This window comes from Cornus florida, unplaced genomic scaffold (assembly GCF_030987335.1).
Source record: "Cornus florida cultivar Cherokee Brave unplaced genomic scaffold, ASM3098733v1 CherokeeBrave_3.0.0_Hap2_Chr07, whole genome shotgun sequence".
Lineage (NCBI taxonomy): Eukaryota > Viridiplantae > Streptophyta > Magnoliopsida > Cornales > Cornaceae > Cornus > Cornus florida.
This window is the reverse complement of record NW_026775577.1, coordinates 16,650,247-16,664,775: the sequence shown is the minus strand read 5'-3', so window position 1 is coordinate 16,664,775 and position 14,529 is coordinate 16,650,247. Positions and strand designations below refer to the sequence as shown.

Here is a 14,529-nt window from a genome sequence, read left to right as displayed (position 1 = left end):
AAAAATAAAACAACAACAATAACAACAACCCTCTAAAATGACATTTTTAACTAACTATTTAATTTTTCAAACTTGTAATATTTTTTTATTAGACATGTTTTTATATTTTTTATTCCAAAAAATTTGCAACAAATTCACGTTATAAAAGAAGTTTTAGAATAGTATTGAACACACTTTAAAGTAGAAACACTGTTTATGCTTTGGGTCAAAACAAAAACAAAAAGTAAAAGTGATTGACCAATGGTCCAACTTTTTCTTGTTTTTTGATTAGGGTTATTTGTAGTAACTCCCTATGCTATCAATTTATTTGCAACTAGTCAAGGTTTTTTTTTTTTTTTTTTTTTTTTTTTTTTTTTTTACTTTGATCTGAACACGTTGACCATCTACACCAAAAGTCCTCCACGGCCCAACCACAAGTCAGAGCTCATCTATACCAATTACTGATCCATTACAGGTCAAATAACAACATCGGGGGTCAATCTTTCAAACCATCTGAACTCTACCCAATTCTTGAAATTGCAGGTCGGAGGTCATTGGGGTGGTCGGCCGGCAACATTGGCAATGGCAGACGTAGTGAAGCAGTTTCTGGACATGTCCATCCAGTTGGCGGACCAAGTGGCCAAGACAGCAGACGAGGCCAGATTGAACTTCAAGCAAGACTGTGACGAGCTCAAGTCCAGGGCTGAGAAGCTCGCCGTCCTCCTCCGCCAGGCTGCGGCCGCCAGCAACGACCTATACCTAATCGAGCGGCCCACTTTCCTTATCATAGACGCCACCGAGCTGGTACTCAACAAGGCCCTCACACTCGTCGAGAAATGCCGACCACACGGCCTCGTCAAAAGGATCTTCACCATCATCCCAACTTCAGCCCTCCGCAAGATGTCAGTCCACCTTGATAACTCCATCGGCAACGTCTCCTGGCTGCTCCGCGTCTCCGTTTCCTCCTCCGCCAACGGCAGCGTCGAAGAGTACCTGGGCATCCCTCCCGTGACCGCCAACCAGCCTATTGTCGGCCTTATATGGGAACAGATTGCACTTCTCTACACTGGGTCGCTGGATGATCGATCTGGTGCCGCGGCTTCACTGGTTTCGCTTGCCGTGGACAATGACCGGTACAAGAAGCTGATCATCGAGGAAGGAGGAATAGGACCGTTGCTGAAATTATTGAAAGAAGGTAAAATGGAGGGTCAGGAGAACGCTGCAAGAGCAATTGGGGTTCTGGGTCATGTCCCAGAAAGCGTCGAACACATGCTTGATGCGGGTGTGTGCTTGGTGTTTGCGAAAATCCTCAAAGAAAGTCACATGAAGGTTCAGGCTGTGGTGGCCTTGGCAGTGTCGGAACTTGCTGCCCATTGCCCGAAATGCCAAAATATTTTCGGCCTGCACAATGTAATTCGTTTGTTAATAGGTCATCTTACCTTTGAGACAGTTCAAGAACACTGCAAGGACGCCATTTCCAGTAATAAAGCTACATTGATCCAAAATTATCATCACAAGCAGAATGTTTTGTTCTATGGGAGAAGCGCTAAAGGGAGGGAATTGGAGGAGCCAGCCACCAAGGCATATCTGAAAGCAATGGCTGCAAGAGCCCTTTCGTGCCTTGCTGCAGGAAACTCAGCCGTTTGCCATAGCATCACCGAGTCAATAGCTCTACTCTGTTTCACCATCTTGTTAGAGAAAGGACCCGAAGATGTTCAATACAATTCAGCCCTGGCATTGATGGAAATCACCGCAGTAGCGGAGCAAGATGCTGTGCTGAGAAAATCAGCATTCAAGCCCAATTCACCAGTTTTCAAAGCCATTATTGAGCAATTACTAAAGGTCATTGAGAAGGCAGATTCTGAATTGCTTATCCCATGCATTAAGACTATTGGAAACTTGGCCAGGACCTTTCAAGCTACAGAGACAAGAATGATAAGGGCATTAGTGCAGTTAGTTGATGAGCGCAAAGCTGAGATTTCTAAGGAAGCTTGCATTGCTCTCACAAAGTTTGCCTCCACTGACAATTATCTCCACCTTGATCACGCCAAAGCCATAATAGCCGCTGAAGGAGCGAAGTACCTAATCCAGCTTGTGTACTTCGGAGAACAAATTGTTCAAAGGTCTGCACTTGTTCTTCTCTCTTACATTGCACTGCATGTGTCAGACAGTGAAGAACTTGCTCGAGCTGACGTGCTCGGCGTGCTTGTTTGGGCATCAAAGCAAGCATTCTTTGTCCAAGATGAGAAGGTTCAGACATTGTTACCAAAGGCCAAAGGTAGGTTGGAGCTCTATCAGTCCAGAGGTCCAAGGAAATTGATTGCAAAACTCTAGACTGGGTCGCTGGATGATCGGTCGGATGCCGCAGCTTCGCTGGCTTCGCTTGCGCGGGACAATGATGGGTACCGGAAGCTGATCATGGAGGAAGGAGGGGTCAGACCATTGCTGAAATTGGTGCAGGATGGTAAATTGGAGGGCCAAGAAAACGCTGCGAGAGCGATTGGGCTTCTGGGTCGCGACCCAGAATGCGTCGAACAGATGCTTGAATTGGGTGTGTACCGGGTGTTTGCGAAAATCCTCAAAGAAGGTCCCATGAAGGTTCAGGCTGTTGTGGCCTGGGCTGTGTCAGAACTTGCCGCCCATTACCCCATATGTCAAGATATCTTCGGCCAGCACAATGTAATTCGTTTGCTAGTTGTTCACCTTGCCTTTGAGACAGTCGAAGAGCACAGCAAGTTTGCCATTACTAATAAAGCGACATTGATCCAAGTCGTTGAATTCGCAATTGAGAGCTCAAAAACAGGTAATAATATCAGCAAGGGAAATGAGGATGATGGCAAGAAAAATCAGAGTCAAATTCCGCATGGATTGGGAAATAAACAGTCCAATCATATGCACAATGTGGTTACTAGTACTATGGCCATGAAAGGCCATCCCAAGCCACCTCAATGGCACAATAACGGAGTGAATGAAACCAGCCATGTAAAAAGCAACAATAGTAACAATGCGAGCCAAAACTATAACCACCAGCAGAATGCTATGCTCTCTAGTGGTAAAGGGAGGGAAATGGAGGAGCCATCCACAAAGGCTTATATGAAAGCAATGGCTGCAAGAGCCCTTTCGCACCTTGCCAAAGGAAACTCAGCCATTTGTCATAGCATTTGTGAGACAAGAGCTCTACAATGCTTTGCTGTCCTCTTAGAGAAAGGGTCCGAAGACGTTCAGTACCATTCAGCCATGGCCTTGATGGAAATCACCGCAGTAGCAGAGCATGATACTGAGCTGAGAAGATCAGCATTCAAGCCCAATTCGCCCGCTTGCAAAGCCATTATTGAGCAAGTACTGAAGGTCATTGAGAAGGCAGATTCTGAATTACTTATCCCATGTATTAAGACTATTGGGAACTTGGCCAGGGCTTTTCAAGCGAAGGAGACAAGAATCATAAGGCCATTAGTGCAGTTACTTGACGAGCGAGAAGCTGAGATTTCTAAGGAAGCTTGCATTACTCTCACAAAGTTTGCCTGCACTGACAATTATCTCCACCTTGATCACGCCAGAGCCATAATAGCTGCTGATGGAGCGAAGCACCTAGTCCAGCTTGTGTACTTCGGAGAACAACAAATTGTTCAAAGGTCTGCACTTGTTCTTCTCTCTTATATTGCACTGCATGTATCAGACAGCGAAGAACTTGCCCGAGCTGAGGTGCTCGTCATGCTTGCATGGGCATCAAAGCAAGCATTCTTGGTCCACGATGAGGAGGTTGAGACATTGCTACACGAGGCCAAAGGTAGACTGGAGGTATTTCAGTCCAGAGGTTCAAGGGGATTCCATTAATTCAGGTCTGGCCAAGAGAATATTTTGTTAATTTATTATGTTATTTTCATTGAGTGCATTATGTTTGTAGACATTATAGTTCTTTTCTGTAATTTTTTAGAAGAATTCCCAAATGTATTGTATGTAACCATTATAGTTCTCGTCTCTAATTTTTATTTTTTTATTTTTTTGAACTCCCAAATGTATTTGATTCTTCTATTTTTCTGTGTTCCTTGTTGATACCTATTTGCAACTTTGGTGCACTATTGGTAAACTAGTTCTTAAAAGTTCTTTTAGCGAAAGTAGCATTTGTGTGGAATGAAAACTTAGAAGGGCTTGCAGGTAGTTGATCTTGAATTTCACAAGTGATGCATAGCCACTGAAGTGGTGTTTCAATCCCACAGCCTGGACATTTTCAAAAACTTGTAAAAATTTAGCGTATTTTGGTTTCGATCTGATATGGAGAAGAAATGTAAATTCCATTGTTAAATTGCTAACCATCCTTTAGCAACGTCATTTACCCAGAAAGTATAAGGAACTGAAAGAGATAAGAGTGATACCTGAAGAAATTTTCAATGATCACTTATATGCTTCTATTTTGGCCCTCTTCGTGTTTGCATTCTTATAAACTCGACCTTCCCTTGCTCTGTTGATGCCCTGGTTTTCAATTGTTCCTTGCTCCCGGACTCTGTATAATGTGCAGTTCTTGATTCTCAGTTCCTTGCTATTCATGTTTTTAGGATCTTTGTCTTCAAAGTTTCTAATAGGTGCCTTTGTTCTCTATGCAATCTTCATGCTTTGTATTTTCGTTTGCTCCCCTTTTTTCGTATTTTCATTTAGGCTGGCGGTTCTGGTTTTATTTTTTATTTTTTATTTTTTTTTCGAGATGAGAGAGAAACCTTCAGCAAGCTGTTTCTACAAGCTAACAGTACTCACTATGCAGCTAACTGCATTTTGAGCATCCATTTAAAGGTGGATGTGTGGTCTTCTGCTAAACACAGCCATCTTGAAGAATCTGCTTCAGCTCTGTTATTAAAACATAAAACACCAACCATCGGTAAGAGATTCATTGTTGGAGGCACCCACAAATGTGATTTTGTGGCTTGAATTTGGCGCCCGGTCGTGTTGTGACTCACTTCTTCGACCTGTGCTCCGTTGGACCAGCTTATGAAGTGGGTTGCAGGGTAAAAATATTCTTAATATATATGAAAATCTCACTCACTCAAATCCCTCTGCCGCTGCCCAACACTAATGTCAACGGCACAATCCTTCCCATCTCCCTTCTCCATCATTTCTATCTCTTAAAAGTAAAAGCCGCTACTCGAATGATCGTTGTGAATTGTTGACGACTTGTTGCGGATCCACCTCATTTTGTGACGACTTTGAAAACCACAAGTAAGAACTTGGAGTACTTGATCTCTTTGGATTTACACCTTATTTTTCGTTCCATGACTAATAGTATTCACCGATCTAGAATCGCCATTTGATTCACATTTGTTAGTGTAAAATTTGAACTTAGCTATTAGTTGTTTATTTAGCCACTAAAGCAAATTGGTCAGATAGGGTAAACCAATTAACCTGATTTTCTAACTCGAAATATCAGCCCTAGTTGTGAACCCAATTCAACCCAAGTTTAAATTTTCAAAAGAGATTTGGTTCGCTTTCAAGAGTTCAAAAGATGGAGTGTGTCAATTTCTAAATTGAACTTCAACTTCAATTTAGGTACTGCTTGCACTATTGCCAATTGGGTTTGTGGAGCCTGATAGTTTGGGTGGAGCCCGAGCCATGTTTGGTGAAATTAAATTGGGTGAAATTATTTTGGGTAGGAAGGATGGTGATTTTGATGAAAACCCTGACTTAGACAATCTTGTCTGACCACGAAAATTCGATTTCTTTCTGTGTTTTGTTACCTGCTCTGTGGTTGTGTTTGTTGTTACGGTATCATCATGTGTTTCTTCTGTGTCCCAACAAGCACAACTCAAACACTCAAATCTCTCGTTTCGGAGGAGAGATCGTACCATTTGGGCTAATGCCCACCTTGCAGTGGCTTGATCGTTCACAACTACTTTCTAAATAATCTTGCAAATTAGATGGCAGCTGATCATTTACAATATCTCAAGGAAAAATTCATCACCTACTTCCATGAAGCAATAGATTTTGTTGTATCTTTTATTGTATTTTCAATTGGATTTCAAAAGTTCAACCAATTGTGAATAAAATCCTTGTGTGAACTTAAAGGAGTTTTGCTTGAGACTCGATCAACCAGATGTTGAATCTTTATGAACTCGCCTTGTTTAAAGTTAGGAGTTTTCCAGGTATAAAATAAAACCTGCTATTCATCACCATCGAGGGAAATTGGTGAATGATGGTAAATTGGAGGGTCAAGAACACGCCGGTAGCGAGATTGAGCTTCTGGGTCGTGACCCAGAAAGCATCAAGCACATGGTTCGTGTGGATGTGTGCTGGGTGTTTGTGAAAATCCTCAAAGAAGGTCTCATGAAGGTTCGAGCTGTGGTGGCCTGGGCTGTGTTGGAACTCGTTGCCCATTTCATGAAATGTCGAGATATGTTCGGCCACCACAATGTAATTCGTTTGCTAGTTGCGCACCTTGCCTTCGAGACAGTCCAAGAACACAGCACGCATTACTTGCAATAAAGCTACATTTATCCAAGCTGTTGAATTCACAAGTGAGAGCTCGAAAACAGGTAAAAATGTCAGCAATGGAAATGAGGATGGTGACAAGAAAAATCAGACTCAAATTCCGCCTCCACTATGGCCATGAAAGGCCATCCCAAGCCACCTCAATGGCACAATGACGGGGCGAATGAAACCAACCATGTAAAGAGCTACAATAGTAACAATGCGAACTAGAAATATAATCACCCAACCCGACTTAAGCCCGAATTGTGAATTTATATGTTCAAGTTTTAAAATTTATGGGTTGGATTCGGGTTGGGCTGGGCTAGTTCGTCTAAGTTGCACCCCTAGTTTTACAGCAAAAACTTGTGCAGATGTAGAGCAGTGGTGTGATACATCATATACAAAATTACTTTTGTTATTGGAAGAATGTTAATATTTTTTTTGACTAATTTGGTACAATTTTGTAAAATTTTGAAGAATGTATATTTGATTTTATGAGTTTTAAAATTTTGATTGTAAATTTAAAAGGGTTGGGATAGGAGAACTTCTACCGAGGAGGTTGTTTACTAAACAATTTTTGATGGAGACGAGAGAAAAAACTAATCGTGTAAGGAGTCTCCTGTCCAAATTGCCATCCCTAAGGGTAAATATACAAAAGTAAATGATAAATATACCTATTGTAAATGAAAAGAAAATAATATATTTATTCCTTTTTTATGGTTAGGTAAATACTTGCACACACAGATCACAAATTTTTTGTTTTTGTTTTTTTTTTTTCGTGAATTAGGGACGTATTTCACAAATTATACAATTGGACTAATCGCCCATTAGTAATATAATTATTGTCCTTCATCTAATCATCCTTTTGAGAAAAGGGAGAAATATATTATACCCAATCTTAAATAACATCGAGATAAATATTTGATCATTCTGGACTTGTTTAGTAACTGTTTTTGCTTTGTGTTTTTCCTTTTAAGTACTAGTGTGCTGTAGTGAAACAAAAACGTGTTTGGTAACGTTTACTGCGATTTGAATAGCTCCGAAATGCTTCTAATTAAAAAAGAGGCAAAAATCGTCCATCCCTCCCGCACTATTCACCAAAAAAAAATAAAAAATCTAAAATGCATTTATAATTAGTCATTTATTTTTTTTAATCTTGTAACACTTTTTACTAAACATGTTTTCATATTTTACTTTCAAAAATCTTGCAACAAATATGTGTTACCAAATAAGCTTACAAATAGTATTAAACAGATTCCAAAAACAATGTTTTTGCTTTCGGTCAAAGCAACTGTGCTTGTCAAATGAACCCTTTGTTAAAAGGTTATATATAGAGTGAATGATGATAAGCTAGTTTAGTCCGATTAATCTTAAACAAAATCAAATAACATTTTATCATTTTGATTATAAAAAAAAAAAAAAAAAAAAAAAAGGTCATATATAGAGTGATAAAGATATTTCACATCAAAATTATTTAAGATAAATCACACAATTCCTTAAAGTTACACACACACACACACACACACACATATATATATATATATATATATATTCATTGGTGAACAAATTGCATTCAACCTCCATTTGACTTGTAGGGTTTTGGAGAAAACTTCCCTTTTAATTTTTTTTTTTTTTTTTTTGTGTCAAAAAAAAAAAAAAAATGTAATCAAGGGAAAATACTTTTACTAAAATACCCCTACCAAGTCAAGGGGGTTTTATTCAATTTACCCATTTGTATAAATTTAGCTAAAAAATACTTAGAAAAAACTAGCTAGAACATTATATTTATATATATATATTTTTCTTTTTTCTTTCCTCTCTTGAATAATAATATATAAAATTATATTTTCTGTTGCATGCATTCCTATACATTTAATTAATGAAAAGTATCAAAATTTTGTTTTTAAAGTAAAAGTAACTGCATGTATATGTTATTTGTTAAGCATAATTAAATACTGCAATATCATTTCCTCTTCTTTGTTTTTTTCTTTCTATTCAACCAAATAAAATGAGAGAAAGAAGTAATCCCCCTCGGTTGGGTTGGGGTTTTTTTGGCAAAAAAAAAAAAGAAAAGAAAAAAAAATTAAAGGAGGGTTATTGCAAAACACTACAAGTAAAAGGGTTTAATTCAATTCACCTTTATTTTTTATATAAGGTTTGATCAAATTGGTGTAATAGTATTATTTTGAAATAAAAGTTTATATAAGGTTTGATCAAATTGGTGTAATAGTATTATTTTGAAATAAAAGTTTACACTCTTAGGGCCCGTTTGGATCGCGATAACATATAGGCGTTATGGTTTGGTATGATATGAAAACAACCATTTTGGTATTGGTATGTTTTTAGTAAAAATCGGAACCATGTTTGGTAACGACTGTTTTGTTTTTGATAATTGTATATAAAAAACATGAAAACGCGTTTGGTAATGTCATGCGTTTTAAGGAATTCGAAAACAAAACACGTTTGAGAAGTTAGTTTTGTTGTCAAGAATTCTGAATCAATATCAGGATACTTTTGGTAAAACTGTTTTGTTTTTGTTTTGAATAATTATATATATGAAAACAATTATAAATTTATATGTAATAGTTCATTTTTTTTTTTAATGATTTGAGATAATTTGTTAAAATATAAATTTACATGTATAAATAAGATCATGTGGGATATTTATGAGGCATAAACATGATTAGTGGCAACCAAATTACAAATCTAACTTTGTAATAATCTTTCAATTAAAGGAGATCTTTGCACTCCATTTATCTTTTTCTTTTGACTTGCACTTCATTTAACTTTGTTTTGTTTCATATATATATATATATATATATATATATATTATAAATTCATTATGAATGAGAGAGAGAGAGAGATCTTTGTAATTGAAACTAACAAGAAGTAAAGCCAAAACATTGATCTTCTTGAATTGGTCAAAGTTGAGGGTTACTTATCATGGACATTGAAGCTTCTGAATGGTTTTACTTTATTGAGATTAGTTTGAAATTTTTTGTTGGAGATCCTTCAAAGTGTTAATATTTTGATTGTTAACTTATGAGACCATTTCTCATTTTCTTAAGCATTAATTTTGATAACCAACTTCTGAATATTTCATACAATCTCCAACCATAACCAGAATTGATAAATAGGAAGAAAGATTAAAAGTAAGCAATCAAGGAAGATCCCTCTCTTACAAGACTGAACAATAAATCACACCGAAAAAAATTAATTATATAAAAAGAGAGGCATGCCATCAAACAACCTGCTAGAAAAATTATTGCCATCTAAACAAGTAGTTGAAAATATTTTGTAGAATTTTAATCAATCATAAATAACACACCAAACCACAAGTTTTTTTTTGTACATCACAAATTTCATAAATTGTTGTTGCACCATTCACATATATACTTGCACATATAAGGACCTAGACATTCCTTAAAAATTCATGTTTATATACACGCACTTCATTATACTTACATAAAATGTACACACAACTGGAAATCACTAAAATTCATTCCATAAAATGTACACACACTTCTTTATACTTGTATACGCCTCCATTTGATTAACTTAGACATCACTAACTTCCTGGAATTGCAGCAACTGGAGAATGCTTCTTATAAATCCCAATGGTGCAACTGCCCATTATAAATAAAATAAAGTAAATATCATGTGATCTATATCTACAAGATAGAAAAATAAATAAATACTGAAAGCAGAGGAATACGAAAAATATCAGCGGCAGCCTCAATTGCTTTCTGCTTTGTCTTATCATCGGTCATGGTCATGACCTTCAACACTACCTTTTGCTAATAAATTGGAGTATTCGGTAGGGAAACAATAATAACATAAATTAATAAATAAAAAATTGATTATTAAATTCTTCATTAATTTTCAAAGTGCTTCCCAACTTTCCTAGTTTACAGATGAGACATTACAATAGAATTTGTTTTTGGAATTACCAATTTTTTTTCTTTATTGGGATTTCCATGTTTAGGGGCTTGAGAAAAACTTTAACCATTGTCATTTTGTTTAATTAACTATATATTCTTTCTCATAATCACTAATTACCCAAAGAAAAAACAAACAACTATTCTCGTAAGACAATCACAAGCTACCAAACCATATGGTTTATTTTATTGTGTTGACTTTTTTATCCTTTGATTTAATTTTTAATATATATACATATAAATTGTATTTTTGTTTTTTTTAGTTGAAACAAAAACCTCAATGAAGAAAATCTTTGGTGAATCAAATACCATGTACTGTGTGTGTATGTAAATGTCATACGTTATTAAGCCGTTAGTATTGGACCTTTTGGTTTTGTACCACTTGGATAGCCTAAATACCGAATTTGCACCAAGAAAATAGTAGATATTGTCAATCCAACAAATGGTAGGCTCCGAAAATATTTTTTATTTTCTGATATTTGATTATCGTAAAATATTGTACGAATAAAAAAAATATTGAAACTTAACAAAAACCTGAAATCGACATGAACCAAAAGTAAACAAATCATATTTTGGTTATGAAATTTTACACCAGTGTGCTCCTATGAAGGATTCATCCATTAATGCCAAAAAATCTATACTAAATACACCAACTCAAAATGTTTGTGTGTGTGTGTGGGTGGGTGGGTGTGTGTGTGTGTGTGTGTGTATAGCATGAATGATATCACAGAAAATCACAGAATGATATAGCATGAATCATATCACAAATTTGAATTTTGGTTCACGAAAGGGTTTATGGCCAACATATCACAGAAAATCTATACTAATAAATACATTAACTCAAAATCATTGAGCTAGGGTTTCACATAATAGAGAAATACATTCGAATGCTGTCCACTGAGCTAGGGTTTCAGAGAATAGTGAGAGACGATAGGAAAGCCGAGCCTGAGATGAAATTGGTCTTTCTTTTTGAAAGATTTGCAGACAAAAGCATTTGATATATGGTCTGCCAACCCCGATCTGCGAGAATAGAAAGAGATGAGAGGCGCAAATGAAATCGCTTCAACCGACCTCCGAGAAGACAAATAAATGAGAAGCGAAAATGGTAGGAGGTAGCTGGTGGAGGAGCTCTGCCAGATCAGTGGTGGAAGAGGTTGTGTATGGAGTCAAAAGACAGTTGGATCGCCACTGAAATTACCTCCAAGGAGCTGCGCTAAGAGAGAGAAACGACGCTGAAAAATGCCCTAAAATCTGATGTGCAACCTTATATACGTGATATCACTGCTACAGTAAAAACGAGGGTTAGTTTGGTTTTGTTTTGGGCTGGTATCACCGCTACAGTGCCATATCAGTCTAATATCACCAAATTGTTGATATGGGTTTTGGCCCAAATCTGGTAGTGTTTTGGCACTATTCAATACCACATCAGCCCACTCCAAACATGATATTGACCCAAATAACAAAACCAAAACATCAAAACAAAACAGATATGGGCTTCCAAACAGGCCCTTATAATTTGATATTTCGACATGAATTGCATGATAATGTTAATGCGATTATATTATATTTTTTGTAATTATAAGCGTGACAATGAGATGATGACTCATTAGACCACTTAATGGATCGATTTTTTATCCAATCAATCCTATAACTCAAGTGTATTGTGGAACATTTAATTTGATAACTTTGTTAGCTTTCAAAATTCAATAATTCAATAATTAAACAAACCATATATGAATTATGATTGATCAAATCTGATAAAACATAATATATAATATTTATAAATTATTAAAAAATATATTTTTTCTTCTTCACTCTCTTTACTTTATATCTATATTACTTCCTTAATTAAAAGCCAAACACATCAATTTCTACTCTTTTTTAGTTGATTTTTTTTAAAATTTAATTTTCTTCTCAGCCTTTTCTCACTCTCTTTCTCTCTCTATTTTATATTTATTGTTTATTAATCTCTTAAAAAACAATAAAATACTTTAACAAAAAATTATATATCAGGTTTTTGAATCAAATATTCAATTAATAACCAAATTGAATATAAATTAATTATAAATAATTCGTCATTTGATATTTAATTAACAAATCCAATATAAATTAAATAATAAATAATTCTTCAGCATATCGGATTTGAATTGGAGGAAAATCTTACGGAGTATCAGATTTTTTTGGATCAGATGAAAATTACGTTTACTGGCCTAGGACCCATACCAACAAACATGAGGACCACCTCAGGTTACACTTACACTTTGATAAAGTAGGAAATGCGAAGTCCCCCAAATAAATAGGGAAATCAAAAGGCCATTACAACGTGCCGATACAAATTAGGGTTTTCAGTTTTCACTAGGTTTCGGTTTACTCTCTCTCTATATTACTTTCGATCTATATGCGAATGTATATAAATATATAGAAAGATCTATTCTTTTGCATTCGTTTCTGAGAGAGATCGATTTTTCGAGAAATCGATCGATGGCGGACGAGGACGCTAAATCGACAGGTACTGTGCGTTGGTTCGACGACCAGAAGGGCTACGGCTTCATCAAACCGGACGACGACGGCGATGATGTCTTCGTTCATCAATCGGCGATCAAATCCGGCGGCTTTCGAAGCCTCAAAGAAGGTCAGGAGGTTGAGTTCTTGATCGTCTTGGAGAATGATCGCAGCAAAGCCGTTGACGTGACCGGTCCAAATGGCACTTCTGTTGATCAGATCAGGAAAGAGAGTTATGGGCGTTATGGCGGCGGAAGAGGCGGCCGTGGTGGTGGTGGTGGGGGGTTTGGTGGCGGCGGCAGCGGCGATGGCGATGGTGATGGTGGATATGGGTTTAACGGCAGATATAGAAGCAGTGGAAGGAGTGGTGGGGGAGGTAATGGGTATCGCGGTGGAGCCGGTGGCGGTGAGTGTTATAATTGTGGCGTGACGGGGCATTTTTCCAGGGATTGCCCGCGACAGGGCTATAGTGGTGGCGGTGGTGGTGGTGGAGGTGGAGGTGGAGGTGAGTGTTATAATTGTGGCATGACGGGGCATTTTTCCAGGGATTGCCCCCGACAGGGCTACAATGGTGGTGGTGGTGGTGGTGGAGGTGGAGGTGGAGGTGGTGGTGCAGGTGGAGGTGGAGGTGGGGCTTGTTATAACTGCGGCGAGTTCGGACACTTAAGGAGAGATTGTACTGACGGAAGACGTGGTGAAGATGCTGGCGCTGGCGCTTGTTATACTTGTGGGGGTTTTGGGCACTTTTCAAGGGATTGCCCTGGGGGTGGTGGAGGTACCAGCGGTGGTTTTGGAAGGTTTGGAGGAGGAGGAGGAGGCGGCGGCGGCGGCCGGGGTTCTTGCTTTAACTGTGGGGAGGAGGGTCACTTCGCTAGAGATTGCCCCAACGAAAAGGAGTAATCTTATATGATCTCTTTTTCTGATCTTCTTTTTTATGCCTTCATTTACCGTTCATATTCAGTTCTGATTTCTGGTTTTGGTGGATTATACCTAGGATGGTTTTTGCAATTCTTGTCTTTTAAGATGACTGTGATCCAATTTTTGCGAAGAATTTTCCTGTATGGTACATATATAGATGGTGGATCGATATTCAGTTCTGATTTCTGGTTTTGGTGGATTATATCTAGGATGGTTTTTGCAATGCTCGTCTTTTAAGATGACTGTGATCCACTTTTTGCGAAGAATTTTCCTGTATGGTACATATATAGATGGTGGGTCTGTTACTGAACCTGTCATAGCTTTGTTTTCCTTGTCAGTGAAGTTTGGATGATTTTGCTAAATGATTTTTCTCTTCAGTTGTTCATATTGAAATTTGTGTGACATGTTAGTCTAATGTTGCTTGAATCTCGTGTGATGTATTAAAGGTTCTCTCTTTCCAGTTAATTTTAGGTTGTTCGCTCAGTGTAGGCCATGAAGAGTGACTGAAGACAGTTTATAGTCTTCTTTTTTATGTAAGCATATAATAGCTGATCATTCAGAACCCTTAGCTTCTTCTATGATCAACCTATATTTTACTTATCAAAAAATGATGGACCTATATTTTTGCTCTGCTTAATTCAGTCACCTGACATATTATTAGATATTTTTTACATTATCTAAGTTCTGCAATGTAACAGAATGGTCAGCCAACTTTGCATATTCTGAATTTAAAGTTTTT

At 37.3% G+C, this 14,529-nt stretch overlaps 1 protein-coding gene and 1 pseudogene across 1 annotated transcript; both read left to right on the top strand.

Moving 5' to 3' along the window:
• Window positions 1-388: 388 nt before the first annotated feature.
• On the top strand, window positions 389-4,135 carry LOC132266589 (uncharacterized; annotated as a pseudogene).
• An 8,508-nt stretch (window positions 4,136-12,643) lies between these two features.
• On the top strand, window positions 12,644-14,152 carry LOC132266587 (glycine-rich protein 2). Its single transcript, XM_059767500.1, has one exon. The coding sequence runs from the start codon at window positions 12,852-12,854 to the stop codon at window positions 13,770-13,772; it is 921 nt and encodes a 306-aa protein (XP_059623483.1). The 5' UTR covers window positions 12,644-12,851; the 3' UTR covers window positions 13,773-14,152.
• The last annotated feature ends 377 nt before the right edge of the window (window positions 14,153-14,529 follow it).

Excerpts from the sequence above, each read along its gene's own strand:
- LOC132266587 (XM_059767500.1), top strand. The coding sequence starts at position 12,852 with ATGGCGGACGAGGACGCTAAATCGACAGGTACTGTGCGTTGGTTCGAC.